This window comes from Mytilinidion resinicola (genome assembly GCF_010093595.1).
Source record: "Mytilinidion resinicola strain CBS 304.34 unplaced genomic scaffold BDZ99scaffold_5, whole genome shotgun sequence".
Taxonomy (NCBI): Eukaryota; Fungi; Ascomycota; class Dothideomycetes; order Mytilinidiales; family Mytilinidiaceae; genus Mytilinidion; species Mytilinidion resinicola.
Window position 1 is genome coordinate 479137 of NW_022985441.1, and position 15273 is coordinate 494409.

General features: G+C 52.7%; 7 protein-coding genes across 7 annotated transcripts; 4 read left to right on the plus strand and 3 right to left on the minus strand.

The window, feature by feature from the left end:
* The first annotated feature begins 763 nt into the window (after positions 1-763).
* BDZ99DRAFT_460262 (uncharacterized protein) lies at positions 764-1796 on the plus strand. The gene has a single exon (XM_033719349.1). The coding sequence runs from the start codon at positions 789-791 to the stop codon at positions 1566-1568; it is 780 nt and encodes a 259-aa protein (XP_033579895.1). The 5' UTR covers positions 764-788; the 3' UTR covers positions 1569-1796.
* On the plus strand, positions 1664-3195 carry BDZ99DRAFT_555985 (uncharacterized protein; the record flags this gene model as incomplete). The annotated part of the gene is made up of 2 exons (XM_033727173.1): positions 1664-1703; positions 2145-3195. The coding sequence occupies 2 exons, from the start codon at positions 1664-1666 to the stop codon at positions 2996-2998; spliced, it is 894 nt and encodes a 297-aa protein (XP_033579896.1). The 3' UTR covers positions 2999-3195.
* Positions 3196-4105: 910 nt separating this feature from the next.
* On the minus strand, positions 4106-5016 carry BDZ99DRAFT_244954 (uncharacterized protein). The gene has a single exon (XM_033713629.1). It carries the CDS (start codon positions 4822-4824, stop codon positions 4225-4227), a length of 600 nt encoding a protein of 199 aa, XP_033579897.1. The 5' UTR covers positions 4825-5016; the 3' UTR covers positions 4106-4224.
* BDZ99DRAFT_460263 (uncharacterized protein) lies at positions 4753-5677 on the plus strand. The gene has a single exon (XM_033719350.1). It carries the CDS (start codon positions 5214-5216, stop codon positions 5511-5513), a length of 300 nt encoding a protein of 99 aa, XP_033579898.1. The 5' UTR covers positions 4753-5213; the 3' UTR covers positions 5514-5677.
* Positions 5678-8809: 3132 nt separating this feature from the next.
* On the plus strand, positions 8810-9055 carry BDZ99DRAFT_382399 (uncharacterized protein; the record flags this gene model as incomplete). Its single annotated transcript, XM_033715275.1, has 1 exon — positions 8810-9055. The coding sequence occupies one exon, from the start codon at positions 8810-8812 to the stop codon at positions 9053-9055; it is 246 nt and encodes an 81-aa protein (XP_033579899.1).
* A 3795-nt stretch (positions 9056-12850) lies between these two features.
* BDZ99DRAFT_460266 (uncharacterized protein) lies at positions 12851-13440 on the minus strand. Its single transcript, XM_033719351.1, has one exon. It carries the CDS (start codon positions 13344-13346, stop codon positions 13029-13031), a length of 318 nt encoding a protein of 105 aa, XP_033579900.1. The 5' UTR covers positions 13347-13440; the 3' UTR covers positions 12851-13028.
* A 21-nt stretch (positions 13441-13461) lies between these two features.
* Positions 13462-14876, minus strand: BDZ99DRAFT_437685 (uncharacterized protein). The gene is made up of 2 exons (XM_033717593.1): positions 14419-14876; positions 13462-14360 (listed from the first exon to the last, which is right to left on the minus strand). Exons 1-2 carry the CDS (start codon positions 14608-14610, stop codon positions 13746-13748), a joined length of 807 nt encoding a protein of 268 aa, XP_033579901.1. The 5' UTR covers positions 14611-14876; the 3' UTR covers positions 13462-13745.
* Between the last annotated feature and the right edge of the window lie 397 nt (positions 14877-15273).

Sequence of the window (15273 nt, forward strand, 5' to 3'; positions counted from 1 at the left end):
ATGCTACATGCTCCAACTAGAATTCGAAGAGGGTTTTCGAGAATTCTATAGCCACGCGCCGCGCCCTACTTGTCGAAGCTCGTTATTCGATTTCCGGTAAGCATGCGATCCTAAATCCCTTAGGAAGTCACGAATTCAAGCGATACTATCTACTTGAGTTAGTATCTACTGATCTTCACCTATTTTGATAGGAATGGGAACGAGAGGAGATTATCAGTCTCTAACTCCTTCAATCCCTGCTATATTTCAAGTTCATCCAATATCAATTCATCAAGAGCTCTCTATGTGTGCGTCTATCTCAGGCGGCTCCTTTGAACACACTGTGGCAGTCCAACACCGCCTGGAGTGACCTGGAGAACTTTGAAGTCTACCAAAACGATTGCTTTGCAGTTTTCAATAATATCCCAAGGGACCTCAACCAGTGCCAGTCGAGTGGACACAAGTCTAAAAAGAGTACCTGCCTTATGAAAGGAGCCTCCAGGGAAACTAATGCCGCATCCTGGGCATCGACTGCTCTCTTGGTTACGAGATCGGCATCTTCTCTCTCGCCATGGGCCAAGAATAATTAGGGTAACCGGTGAAAGCCTCATATTCTCCACGAAAATGGACACGTTGACATTCACAATACACATTTCTAGCTATGGACATTGAATGGCTTAATCAAAAATAAATATCTTTCACCGTACCAAGATTCGCTGCCAGTATTACTTCTAGCAAGTACTTAAAGCGCTTTCGCAACAGCGACTCTTCTTCCTTCCATCAAGCAACTTTCAGGACACACCACAGTCATGGACCCAGATACCCCCCAACTCTCGTGCGACTCCTTTCCTCTAGTCATAGCTTCAGACCTAAATCTGAACGTAATCGAAGCATGCCTATCTCTTGAGGTACACCAAGACAGTCTCGACAACAATCCGACTTTGGACCCATGGGTTCTTCGAGGACAACTGCTACGCGCTCTCCAGCTGTACAACGTCGCATTAGTACGGACTGAATTTACGCCTAGATCAAAAACTACGGAATTCTACCGAGCCGAATTGCTCCGCCGATATCCTGGCCTTCAAGACTGTTTCCCCTCTGCAATCGAACTAGAGGCCTTCACCCAATCAGTCCAAAGCCGAATCAAGGCAGTCATCCATGACCCTAACCACTCGGCCGATATTAATCGGGAACTCGAGTTCATGCAAGAGATCCAGGCTATCATCAACGCCCACGGGTTGAGCTACCTCCGTCGACTGGAACGAGAGGACAACGGAGATCCTCCGGCAGACACAATCTCCAGCCACAGTTATGGTCTCCCCATGAAGCAGGTCTACAGAATTGGCGCGCAGTCTCGCTCGGTATCGAGACGGCTAGAAGCTTGCCCTCACAAGCTAGCTACGCGTTCAAGGTCACCATCGGTCGTAGGAACGTCAACACCACTCTCGAAGCCGCCGCGGAGCCTTGCGAGGTTCCTGCGGGCTCGGATTGCGACATTTGCCGCGATGAATTTGACGAAAATCATACTGCTGTTAAAACGAAGGGGTGTGAACATATATTTAGCCGCGACTGCTTGGAGGGTTGGGTAGCAGCCCCGTTGCATCAGAGCCGGGACGTCGTTTCCTACCCGAAATGCAGGACACCGTTGCTCGGATAAGCGCTAAATCTGATGGCCACCTTCACAATGTCACGCAGTAATCAGATGACTGGGTTTGATGTTGGATGTAAGTACTTCAGCTAGATGGTGTCTCTCTACGGAGATATTCTCCCAGAAACCCTTGAAGATAGAGCAATCAGATAAGAATGCCATCCTCCCAGTGCCCCCTGTCTACGTGCTTTCCATTCAATTACCCTAACTTTGTGAAATTACTCGCAAGTAGCCTAGCTAGTGTTTTCATATATGCTGCCGAGTTTACAATGTTGCGTGCATACATAGTGCATCTTGTCAAGGGAATGCTAAGAGTATCATCAACATTGTATAGGTCGAATACTTAAAGCGCCTTCGCAGCCTTCTGAGACATCACTCTTACTTTTTCTTTCCACACAACCAGGACTCAGCACAAACCCGATCATGGACTGATATTCCTCAAGAATTTGGGTCTATGACCCAGAACTACAAATCGTGGATACTTTCAAGCCCCCCGCAAACGCGCTCCCTGTTCTAGATCTGAATCTGGACATCCTTGAGCCATATCTGAGGCTCGATGCGCAACGATCCAACCCACGTCTTGCTCACATCCCTGAGCCGTGGGTGCTCCGTGGGCAGCTATTGCGTGCCTTTCAAAAATTCCCAGATCGCTTGATGAGCGACGAGTTCCAGCGCGTCACAGAAAGACGTGATGCAGGCACCTATCGCGCCAGAGTGGTGAGCAGATACCAGGGAGTGCGCGACTTCTTTCCATCCGCTGCAGAATTGGAGCCTTGGTTTGAGTCCGTCCGAGAACGCGTGCGAGTGATTCGACACAATTTGGGCGTCCCTGATACCTACGTTGATGTGGACTCAAGCGACATGATGTACAACGGCTACTCTGACCTTATACGTAGCCACCTTTCGGAAATGGACGAGACGGTCACCCATCATGCAATGAAGTGTTTCCTCCGCTTGGAAGGCACAGATCCCGCCGGCCTCCATCCTGGGCTACGAATAACATATGCTCGAGATGCTGGCATCCAGAACGCGGCTCCCACTGACTTTGCTATTCGGTCGTTCCTAAGTCTCTCGCCTGAGTCGGCGAGCGTCGAGTACTTGCGTCATACGGGAACGTTTAGCCTCGACGTTGTAGCCCGGGCGTGTGATCCTGCAGATCCTACCTGCAGCGTTTGTCAAGAAGATTACGACAATAGTCACCGACCGGTCCGGACAATACTTTGCAAACACAATTTTGGTGCAGAGTGCTTAAAGGGGTGGATTGATAGACTAGGTTGGTCTGTAACTTGTCTCATGTGTCGTCAACTTCTTGAACCGCAACCTAGGCCAGATCTTGACGCAGAATTCGATGGTGTTATTTGCTACATTTAGCCATCTGGTTCTCTCCAGTCGACATTCATTCGGCAAATGCCCTGGCTTGCTTTCTTTTCCAAAACTGAACTACTAGACCAGTACGTTCCACGTGAACGTGGCTAATTCAATAAAGAAACTTCTCTACCTTTACCTTATCATACCCGGCGCTTAGAATGTTACTCCATGCGTTGATTTGCGTGATATAAGTTTATAGTGATACGCAATTAGAAAGCTTTGACGCCGAGTCGCTTCAAGCATACCGCCCGATGCCTTTACTTTGTGCAATCTCCTTTCTTAACGGTAGATTTCAATATTATATTAAAGAGGTTTCAAGGCTCTTACCACTGTTGTATGCGTGACATGGCCGCGGCGAGCTCTAAAACTCGAAGGTAGGGACCACAATGCGATCCGGTCACGCTGTTCTATTATTTTCCTTGCTTGCTAACAAGTGGTTTAATTGATGTCGTAAATATGTTTGAAAAGGGGTAGCCCTCGATCGAGACAATGCTGCTCTGTTTCTGTTATTCGAACTAAAAGTGACCGGATGTTTCATGATGCGATGCTTATAGAACAGTCGAAGCATGTAGAGATAACGTAGATTTGTGTGGAGCTGAATCTCAAATGTGTTGAGCTCGGTATGATAACGCCAAAAGCGCACTATCGTGGGAAGACATGATAAGGGGCTCAGCTGCAATATCGTGTAAGACGGCCTTTCGTTACGCCATCTGAACTTGAACATCAACTCGGATCCTCATAGAAATGAAATGTACGCGGAGTTCCGGCAATGATATTAACCTATCGTGATCATTTGTCATTTGATATTACTTTCCAAGGCACAGCCATGGTGTGTAGCTTGCCACCCAGGATTTTATCTGGCGATTGGCAGGTGTCACGAACTGTCGTTGGAACAAGCTGCCGTCATCGAAGCTAGTCATGTGATGAGTAACGGAGATTTCGCGATTGGATCCCCTAGCTTGACTGCCGTAGGAATAGACGGTGAATATGTGGAGATGAGGTAGCTCGTGATGATCTTGTGGCGGAGCGCCGTCGCTTCAAAGACTTCTCTAAGGTCTCCTTTTTGTTGTTTTACTGAACAAAGAATCAGGCAACCTTCGGCGAGGCAGACACTTGCAGGTGTTTTGGGTAACGTGAGGTCGGTTGCGGGTACCTAGAGCCACAGTGTGGCTCAGCCCGAGATCCCCAGCTTTTGCAACCTTCTCGGCCCGGCTTAGACTCCTCTTGGCTTAAGTGTGTTGCGCCCTCATTGGATAGAGGCACGGCTGGAAACCAGGCTGGATGATGGTTGCCAAGGGGGAGGCATTGCCCCATTTCCTGCGATGACCCTTCCATATATTCTGTGCGCTGTCCCCCACTACGCGGCCTGGCGGGTCATTACTGCTTGACGTGCTCACTGGTACGACATTGAAATCGGCAGCTTCCAGGACTGTTTCCATACTTTCAAACACTGCTCCAAACACGCCCTTACGCAGAGACAATCGCACCCGAGACACATCTCTCATTAGCATATCACTATACCTCGCCCCCGTATCACACACTCGAACAGCCATCTTCACCATGAAGTTCTCACAGTTCGTCGCATACGCATTCATCGGCATAGCTACCGTCAACGGCGTCTCGATACCCGACGCGAACGCGCTCGCACGTCGCGATCCCGAGACATCCGAGAACACGCTCGCACACGCGATTTTATCACCACGTAATGCGCTAGAGAAGCGCAAGGGAGGAGGCGGCAAAGGTGGCGGGGGAGGAGGTGGAAAGAGTAGTGGAGGTGGTAGGCTGCCAAGTTTTACTAAGAGTCCTTCTGAGAGCTTTTCTGGGAGCATTTCTGGGTTCTTTCCAGAGAGCCTTGATGAGAGTTGTTTTTCTGGCCATGTAATTTTGGCGACACTCAGCTAACAAGCATTTCATAGGTGGTGGAAGCAAGGCACCCGGCGCATCGAAGAACTCAAACCTAGGCGGAAAGACCGTCTCCGGAACTGGCCCACCACGACGGTATGGCGGTGGTGGATACTATGGAGGAGGAGCTGCGACTCCATATAATGCCGGAGCCAAATCCCCGCTTGGCCTAACGCCCCTCCTCCTCCTTCCGGCTGCAGCGCTGCTCCTGTTCCCAGGCATCTGGCTCTACGGCGTGTATGCATACCCCTACACGCACCCGTACACGTTCCTGAACGAGACGATCCATAATACGACCTACCCGAACGGCATGAACATGACGCTCCCCGTCAAATGCCTATGCCAGGAGTTCAGCGTCTGTGGCTGCGACGACAACACCAACCCATCATACATGAAGGATATCATCGGAAACGGAAGCCCTGCGGCGCTGAATCAGTCGCTCGTTAGGGTCACGAATGACAATGGCAACATGACCATCGTCATCAACGGCACGCTGCCCAACGGCACTACTGCGCCTGGTGGGACTGACTCCGCCGGCCCACGATCTGCCGTGCTGGAATTTGGTGGCTATTGGGTTATGGGTGCCATTGTCCTCTACACTGTCTCCTTCCTATAATCGTCAACTCGATTCAGGACCTTTCGTTGGAAAGCAACTGCATTTCCTTCAGTCATAGACCTTTCTTTTCCATGGTCGGCGACGACCTTTTCTTCATTAGGAGTTTTGGGCAAGGGTGGGCTTTTGACTAGGTGTTCGGATACCCAATGCCCAGGTGGAGGCTCCTTTTATTCTGATTCCAGTCAGTAGTTGATAGTCTTTTCTGGACGTTCTTCTTCACAATACATACTTTTTCCAGTACAACCATATGTCTCTTCGCAGTTCAAATCAACCCAGTGTGGACCGTCTTGTTGCGCGAACGACTCTAGGATATGGAAACCATATTATGCTCCTCGTTTGCATGTAAAAGTTACCGATTGAGTCAAAAAGGGTATGTTCGAGCAGACTATGCCATGCCGGCATTGCACAGCGTCATAAGCTCGACCGGGAGAATGTATAAGCCAATCATCTGGATCGCGATCTCCTCGCTTTGGTATTGATGACATGATCAATAAGCGGCCCCTTGTCTTGTCTAGCTCAATCTGGCTCGAAAATCCGCCTGCCTTCACCGTTCCACAGGCTTTTACATGGGCGCCATGCTGTCAGCTTCGCTTCTGTTGTTCTTTGGACCTTGCCGTGAGCGATGCGCAGTATCAACACCAGCCTATCTATAGGTGCGATCTCCTCTAGGCTTATGAAGAGCTCAAAAAAGACCGATGCGATTACTATACTGATGCAATTTTATAGATCTGCATGTCCTGAACAACGGTAGTTCTCATATGCTGGAAGCATTGCCGGATGTGAAAGTTCTCATATGCTGGAAGCATTGCCGGATGTGAATCTTGAGCACCCTCACCGCAACGCTCGGAGCTTCTGACCAACTTCTTCAGACGACTGACCTTGCAGAACGCCATTGCATTACACCATGGCTGAGGACATCTACTGGAGTTAAGGCGGAAGACCGGACCCCCGCGAGCTGCGCTTCTGCGAGCATCTGACCGTAGTCTACACAACAGGCACTAGCTCACCATCATCACCTACGTTACACTGTTCTATTCGGCTTCCGGGGCAGCCGCAGGTTATCGGTGAGGTGAGAGGTACGCCATCTTCCACCCTATATGTCTTATGCAATATTCCTAGCCTTTAGGCGATTTGGTTGATAGGTGAGATTAGTGACGTCTTTACTGCAAGCCCTTAACTCATCTTAGCTCTATTGTCCAATCGTCAGACTGTCCGACATCTAAAGGTTGGGAAAGCGAGACCATAATCAATATTGCGGTATCTCTTACGACTGCACACCTAACCGCGGTTCCCCCAATCTAAGCCCTGGAGATGTCAGTTCTAGATGCCGAATTGCGCCTCAACTGGGGGCCAAATCGCTCACTGCAGACCGCTAGAATCAGCATCGGCCGCAGACCGACCTTCATTTTGAGAGTACCGTGCCGCGGGTTTCGATCCGCATACCACAGTATTTGCCACGCATCCTTCTCCATGGAGCGGGGACATGGCATTAGAGCCACCGTCCCAGTAGAAGGGTGAGACATGCGGACCGTCCCCACGTGGACTAAGAACGGGTGCGCGCATAGGGCTGCATGATACAGAGTGTCGGTGTCAGCTTACAGGCTTTCTTTGGGCCGGCTATGTTCCGAGAGAAGCGTCTGTACCACCATTATTATTTGCCACAAGAATGTGGAGACGAGTGGCCAAGACGCAGCGGCCGAGTTCTGTTCCCCTGGCAGGCCCCTTTGCCCACCTTCACAAAAAGTGGTAGTCCACCAGATCGGTGCGGAATCTTGAACCAGACCCTATTCATGAGGTGGACTTCGTCCCAAAAACATATCTTTGACGCTGTTTGAGGCGGTTCGATATATCTTCAAATCTCCGAATGCTGCGATTTTGACCGTCCCGAAAAGCCTCTAGGCCACCTCAAACGGTGTCATGATGGACTGCCATTTTTTGTGATGGTGGGCCTGTCTGGAGCATTGCCCAGATGACGACCCCTCTAGCCCTATGAGATCCATGCCAGGATCGCTGTGGCTGTTTAGATCCTGCAGCAATGATGCCACAGGTCGGATTTCCGCCCTCGAAGTGCGCACATGCAGCGATCGACGCGATATCATAATCCACAATGGGCGAGATCTCCTAATCACTTACTGCTCTTTCCGGGCAATGACAGCAACTATTCAGAGGTCGACTCGGCACAACTTGGCGCGGCACTTTGCGGCATGCCGGCCGGCTCTGTGACTGGATTCACAGTTTCGTGCTATAATTAGGCGGAATGCTCGAATTAGAGATTTAGGCGAAGCGGCAGCCAGACGCCTTCCTTCCCCCAGGACTAGCGACGGTGAATTGCTCACGTGACGATCACATTCTAGGGCCGTTCCGTCAATATCAGACCCATTGCGTTCGGCTGAGGCTGCACAACACCGCGTCTCATCGTTGGAAACACCAGGATGGGATACAGGGTCCTGCTTTTGTGTCTGAAACCCAACAATCGAGGGCACAATCCCGGATCAACCCGGCCAAGCGTGCCCAGTGCAGGTGTCAGCGAGCACTGCGCCCCTCGGCAATCGCTTCAACGTCGTCGTGCCCCCGGCTTCTTTTTCTATTCCAGAAGCAATGTCAGATGCGACCATCTGTCACTCGCAATGGCGCGCTCTCTGTGGTTACAATGGGCAGAGACGCCTTGCGCGGCCGCTGACCGTCCCGTTGTCGTTCCCCGACCGAATCTCCTCCGTCGACCACTCACCGGCGCTGCTGGCCTGGTCCAGCATCGCGGCCGGTTCCTTTGGGAGCTGCGGAAGCGGGCCAGGACGACGCTACAGCTCGATGGGGCCGGCCGCTAGGCGACATGGTGCATGGTGAGCTGAAAGAGCCTCCAAAAAATGAACCACGCCTGCGCAGCCCGAGGGGGACCACACCTGCGCAATCCACCCACCTGCCACCATGCCCCAAGGGAACTAAGAAATGATGGCTGTGCTAGGATATCTTAGCAGCACCTGCGCTTACTGTGCACCACCTGTTCCTACATATGGGTTCGTTCTCGTTGCCTGACGACCTGCATGATGCAGCTACGGCGTGCTGTCCTTTTCTCGATTCTTAAAGACGTCGTCTCTCGACCCCAAGTATATATTCTACCCGCTCGCTTCCATACTCTATTCCTTCCTCGTTCTCAAGCATCGCCCCTTGTGTTCATTGCCGTCTAATCTATTTGTTTCTTTTTGCGCTCCCGTACTCAATATCTACACTCCACCCCACTCCAGACAATCCTCCGAGAATTCTTCCTGCTTCTCTCGACACCCGCAACCGATTCTAGAATGTGTTACCAAGTGGTTGAACGGTACTCGGTCTGCCGGTGCCAATACTACAAGCACGCCATCGATCCATGTTCTGCGTACGGCCAACGGGGTCATTCCGTCCAAGAGAAGACCGTCCTCGTTGGCTACGCATGCTCCCTGCACAGCACAGCTGCATCGAGTACCGGATCCAGCACACAAGGCGCCGGCGTGCTACCGGACTCTGGATACGGCAGCGGCGTTTATGATCCTGCAGCATACCGGTGATGAACTACACCTCTTCGCTCGATACGCACGCTGCGACAGCACCGCGATTTCGACACATCAATGGGCTGGAGACCTGCACCCACATCCAACCACACACGCTGCTGAGGGCGAGGTCGATCCCACTCAACACACCACTCCTCTCCCCTTCCCCGAGCTGCGCTCTTCTCCGATGCTGCGCATCACACTTCCGACTACCACCTTTCCTAATTTCCTTTGTGTTTCACGGGCATGGCATTGCGTAGGAGTTTCTGAAACGGGCATGGGCTAGGGCAACCAAGCTGGGGCATTATTTTTTACGATTGGTGAAACGAAATGGCATGCGGGTTTTCCGACGGTACTATCGTTTCTGCGGTTGAAGACTGTATGATCATGGGAAAGTGACGACAACAGCATAGCAAACCGGGGTCGGGGTCATGGGATTGATTATGGGTGTTTATTGTGCATAGGGTCGGCGCCTCCTTGTTTTTTGTTTCACGTAGAGCTTTTTTAGTCGCAGCAATCTCGAAATCCTTTTCGTACGTACCTGGGCGTTCTGCTATGCGCGTAGCGTATTACCCTTTCTGGCAGAGGTCAAGACTGGATTTCTAATAGCAGCATCACAAGACTGCTTCCGCACCCTTCCGTTCGCATTGCGATAGTCGAATGCGTGGCCTTCGTGACTCCGTTGCTGCCTCGCCGTCGCAAGCGCATTCGTTTGGGCTCCTGAGTCACGACTGCATGGATGTCTTGCATGATCTCCATCATGTGTCGCGGACCCTGGCGTGGGGAGCTCGGATAACTACGTCATGAACCAATCTTACCGAATGTTTCGGTGCGGCCGACCGCTCTTGCGGCCCTCCTTCACCAACCTACAAACATGCTCCGTCGGTGAGTATCAGGATGCTCTGACACCGTGAACTCCACTGCGCAATACCACCTCAACCCCACGTCACGACCAGCCGAATTATGCCCCACGTAGCACACCGCGATGGGCTGGCCTGACCGGGCCTCGCCGGTACGCAAAGCTCGCCGGTCCGCGGATTCTTCGCATGCGAGCAGAGCCAAGCCACGAGCGCGACGCGGTTCCGTGGCGAAACAGGCCGGATAGCCAGAATGCAGTAAGTAAGGCGCACTCGGTCTTGATACCTCAGCCACGCCGCGGCGTTTGAGAGATCCACGGCGAGTCGGAAGGGTATCCGACGATGTGCGCTGCAGGGAAGCAAGGTTTGCAAGAGCCTCTTGATGGCTTGCTTGGGCGGACTCCGAACACAGATTCGTATTCCTCGTTTGCTTTTCTTCCTCTTTTCCGTGTGGAGCTGGAGCTTGGCTCGCTTTCCAGCAAGCTTAGTTTCCAAGACGCCGAAAATGAAGCATGTTGCGGTCTATTTTTAGATCATTCCCTCTTCATTCGAGGGAAATCGTAAAGCTTTACGATGGCTGGCCTGATTTTTTCTTATTGGATACGGAAAGAGGTGTTCTGTGCGATTTCATTGGGAGATGGAGATATGAGCCTTGCGTGATGCTCTGCTATCTCCTTACTCAAACTTCACAACTTGTCAATATTCAAGACGCAAGAAGCATCGCTTTATTTCTATTTCCGGACGAAGCCTCCATCTTCTCGTGTCTCCTTCTCTTCCCTGGTACGCGTTTCCGGAGGCAAGCCCCGAGCCTCGCGCCAACATCTCGTGATTGCGCCTGGAACCGCCTCCGCTTCCTCACAAGCTCCTCCTAGGATCTAAAGATACACCAGCCAGGAAACTGTCTCCAACCTACCCCTTCCAAAAACCGGTGAAACACTGCGCTGTGCCTTGTTGTCAGGGGAAGCTTGGGTCCCAGCCCGATCCAGCATGCGGGGTCGAGCGGCGAGGCAGACATGTTATCGATAATAGACGTGTACTCGGAAATCCCCTGCTTGTGAAGGCATCCCACAAGGCGCACGATATTGATATGCACGCTCCGGATCCTTCATTGTCCAGTCTGCGGTTTTCAGCCTCCTCTGCTGGGGGCGGTAACTGTTGGGGTGAGGGCGGGGGCGGGAACAGAGTGGACTCCGCCATGGGGGCTTTCCGACGGGTTTCCACCTTCGAGGAGTATGCGTTCATGGACGTTGCGATATTTGGAATGGGACAAGGCAAACGGCCGTGCCTACATTTCCGACATTATGAGACAATCTGATTCGTTTACTAGGACCAGATCCCAGCGTTCCTGTCTCACTCGATTCGCGGCCGCAGATCACCAACTCAAATAGCTTGCAGCCTTTCTAATTCTAGCAGTAGACCCACTTAACCCGGAGATCCGCAGCACGGTCAACTTAACTCCAAATTCGGTATATCCACGACTTCGCTTAGCCCACCACTTTACTGCAACGTTGCCTACGAGAAATGTGAGATCATCAATGGACGTCAAATAGCGAGACATAGCCTCCGGACCCTGATGATCGTGTCTCGGCTTACCTGGCGCTGGCGGGGTCTGGCCATGTCAGATAGGCCCAATATCTCTCCGGTGAGCACGCGATGCTGAGCTGGGAGCGCGGGTTTCTCGGCTGTGGTAGATCCGTGGGCGGGGGCCCCCGGGGCTGGGTTGTGGAAATGGGTGAGATGGGGCGTGGGGTGTGGACGACTTCCTTTTCTTCTTTCATGCTCAAATCAAATTTCTACGACTCAATGATTGTTGCCTACAATCTCGTTGGCTGCATATCGGTGCCACTATTTCTTTAAGGACACTACTCAATTGCTCTCACCTTATGAACGGTATTTGCGCGTCGACTTCCAGCTAGTCAGTTTTAATTACAGTGACGAGTTCGATACCCCTACCCAGCTGAGTCCTGCAGCATCACCTCCACATATCACCACAGCAGGCCGTTCCGTCCAGCATGATCTCATCAGCATCACGGTCAGCATCAGTAGCTTAGAACCCGTACCCACGACCCACACGCGAAGGACTCGAAGTTTGATCCTATATCTAATCTCATTATAGAGAACCCACGTCTACCTATTCCCGTACCGTAGCGTTCGCCTAGACACTTACGTAGTCCTACACTACTATGTACTGCATCTGGTTCACATTCACGTTAGCATCACGTGCTACAATTGCAAAAATCCATCGGGGTCGAGTATAAAAGCACCCACTTCTCGAGTTCTACTCTACAGGTCATCTGGAACGCCCGATATGGCTCTTTAAATAGCAAACACAAGACTAACAATGGTCTGGGCGTGCCTCTCTGGGGTTTGGTCAAACACGGAGGATCGAGTTGCGCCGTCCATCACCCTTCAACGATCGATGAGCACCATCACTCTTTCAAGATCTCTTCAAAATCTCCTGTGCCTCCTATTTCGGTTGGGCTATATCGGGCCCCCTACTCACGGCTTTCCTCACTACCATCCTGCGACCTTGAGCTCTAACAATCTCAAGCTCTGTTGGAGACGATTATCAATCCCCAACTACAAATGAAGCGCAGCAGCTTCCTCCGCCCAGCGGGACTCGCTCCATTCCGTGCTCTGTGTTTGTATTTTGATCCCGCCAAACCCAACCCACCCGCCTCCATGAAGGGGGGGCCTATCGGTGGATTTTAATCCAACCAAGCCCGCGCAGAGCAGGCCATGCATGAGCTCTCTGATGCGTGTGTTTGAACTAGTCCACAGCCTCGGTCCTGCTGTGATTGTTTAGGTGCGGGTGGAGTTTATATACCCACCGTAAGATAACTGGAGGAAGAATACCGTTGCGTTAGGTAAGCAACATGTGCGAGGGAGGCATGGATTTCATGTACAGGGAGTGGGGGGAGGGGGAAAGCGGCGAGGAGGTCTGCAGCATCAGTCGAGAGTTAGAGTGTGTGTGTGTATGTACACTTGCTTGCCAACCCGCACGAGGTACCTCAGCAAGGTAGGTGTCAGATTGGTCAAAGCCATCCGGCTTCTTTTAGGATCTGGTATTGGACAAGGCATCGAGCCAGCTTAGATGCTGCTGTATCTCACAAATTCACTTCACTCAATTTAATTCACTCGCCACGTTCACATTCACATCGTATCACATCACGCCTCAAAAAAACACCCAAAAATTGGCACGCAAGAAAACTCCATTCGCACGACGTCGCCTCCACGACTGCCGCACTGGGTAATCTATCGAAGTAATCCGGCGTGCAATTTGCCCACATCCTCCTCCACCCAGACATCCGTCCCCCCCAGCCAACCATTCTCTCAAACAGCCAGCCAGGTCTCCAGACACCCCATCTCCACCTCTCCAATCTCTTCTCCTCTCCTCTCCTCTCCTCTCCTCTACTCCTATCCGCTCCAGCCCCGGGACCACCCCCCCCCATCTACCAAAGCGTGGTGAAAGACGGGGGATGGCGGGGCATTGCCAGTGCTCATCTCTGGTCCCAGAAACGAGTGTGGCATTTCAGCAGCTCCCCCAACCCTACCCAACCCGTACCTCCCCAACCAGTGGATCGGCAATAGGTGAGTAGAGTAGGGAAAGCGCTTTTCATTATATCCATCTTCAGTGGCGCAACCAAAAAAAAAAATCGAACAAGTCTCGAGGTAAAATCCAAACGACAGGATTGAGCGCACTAATAGTAACGTAATAAAGGCCGTGAGGTTAGGCGTGAATAGTATAGACAAGAAGGGTGTTTCGAAAAGGAGCGTTTTCCCTCGCACGGGATCTGTGTGGCGTTTGGGTGTTGTTGCAAGTGGTACACTGACGTGGGTTTGGGGTTCACTTAAGTGCGCACGACAATACCCTGGCGGCGGGTCTGGCGGGCCTCGTAGGCCTCGTCGTCCTCGCTGGAGCACTCGTCCGAGTCGTCGGAGAAGCCGCAGCGCGCGCCGCCGCAGTCAAGCTTGACGCGGTCGCCAGCGCGGGTGATGCCGTAGCGTTCGCAGGTGCAGCAGCTCGAGGTGCTCGACACGCTCGAGGGCGAGCTCGAGTTGGAGGAGCGCGAGGTCAAGGACGGGACATCCGAAGAGTCATCGGAGTCGTACTCGCTGTCGTCGTCGGAGTCCTCCATGGTGGCCAGGGAGAAGCGGCTGGTCAGCGCCTCGACGGTGGCGGGCTCGTAGTTGCCGGCGACAATGTTGCGCACCTGGCCGGGCTTGACGGGCGTCGGGGCCTGGATCTTGGATGGCGACAGCGCGCGGCCCTTGGGGATCTCGGACGAGATGCGGCGCGAGTGGCGCTTGGAGGACTCGCGCGACGAGGCGGCGGCGGCGGAGCGCGAGGCGGGCGCGGCGGTCTTGCCGGGGATGTCGAGGATGTTGAGCTTGCGGCCGGTGGTGGGCTCGACGGTGAACTCGTGGGCCGGGTTGTGCGAGACGTGGTAGCCGTCGATGATGTACTGGCGAGGAAGTCAGTGGAGGGGTTCAATCAATGAAAGGAGCATGGGAGCTACATACGTAGTACCAGTAGCGGGAGCCCTGCTTCAGTTGCTGGCCCTGGAAGCGGAAAGTGCCCAACCAGCCTCCTGACTTCTTGGAGTCCTTGGAGAGCGGGAGCTGGCCTGCGTAGTTGTCCCAGGAGCCGAGAAGGTGGACGGTCTTGCAGTTGGCCGAGGTGCGGAGAGAAAAGTTAAGCTGGATGGCTGCCATTTCGAAGATTGTTGGTGTTCTTGGTATATATTAAGTTTCTTTTAGTGCTGAAGAGCGGTAGTCGTTTGAAACAGGTTGTTCGATATCGTGCTGGTTTGGTGTCTGAAAGAAGGCGATAGTGCAAATGCCGAGAGTGAATGCAGTGCGATTATGTGTTGGATTTGCTGAGCAAGAAAGAGCTGGAATTATTCGTATGGGTGGGTAGTCGACCGGCGACAATTGGCATGAATTAAAGAAGGATTGGTAGTGAGTAGTGGTAATTAATGGCACCAGGCCTGGGGAGGAGGAGAGAAAGGGGAGAGAAAAAGGACGAAACACAAAAAGACGAATAATAAACAGCTCTTGGAAGTTCACACGCTTGCTGAGGAGTCGGAGGAGGGGGAGCGGCGGGGCCTTATTTAAACTGGGTGGCCGGCCATGGCGACGGGTTAGCTGGACGGACAAGCAAGGTCACGCTGAGGGCTGCTTGCACCGAAGGCCGGGCTGGTGCATGGGGGCTGCGAGAGCGCTTGAGGTCGGCGTGGGAGTGGACGAGGCGGCGGTGGAGCACTCGGGTGGTGTGCAGCGGGCGCCTGAAGCTGCCGCCTCGATTGGCTGCGCTCTTCGTTTCGCGGCGTCGCCTTTAGCGGTGCAGGGCGGGCGAACACCAGGCCAATGGCAGTG

Coding starts and splice junctions, on each gene's coding strand:
- BDZ99DRAFT_460262 (XM_033719349.1), top strand. CDS start 789: ATGGACCCAGATACCCCCCAACTCTCGTGCGACTCCTTTCCTCTAGTC.
- BDZ99DRAFT_437685 (XM_033717593.1), bottom strand. CDS start 14,610: ATGGCAGCCATCCAGCTTAACTTTTCTCTCCGCACCTCGGCCAACTGC. Junction 14,361..14,418: donor GCTCCCGCTACTGGTACTAC/GTATGTAGCTCC, acceptor CTTCCTCGCCAG/TACATCATCGACGGCTACCA.
- BDZ99DRAFT_460263 (XM_033719350.1), top strand. CDS start 5,214: ATGACGCTCCCCGTCAAATGCCTATGCCAGGAGTTCAGCGTCTGTGGC.
- BDZ99DRAFT_244954 (XM_033713629.1), bottom strand. CDS start 4,824: ATGCTCCCAGAAAAGCTCTCAGAAGGACTCTTAGTAAAACTTGGCAGC.
- BDZ99DRAFT_460266 (XM_033719351.1), bottom strand. CDS start 13,346: ATGGGGGGGGGTGGTCCCGGGGCTGGAGCGGATAGGAGTAGAGGAGAG.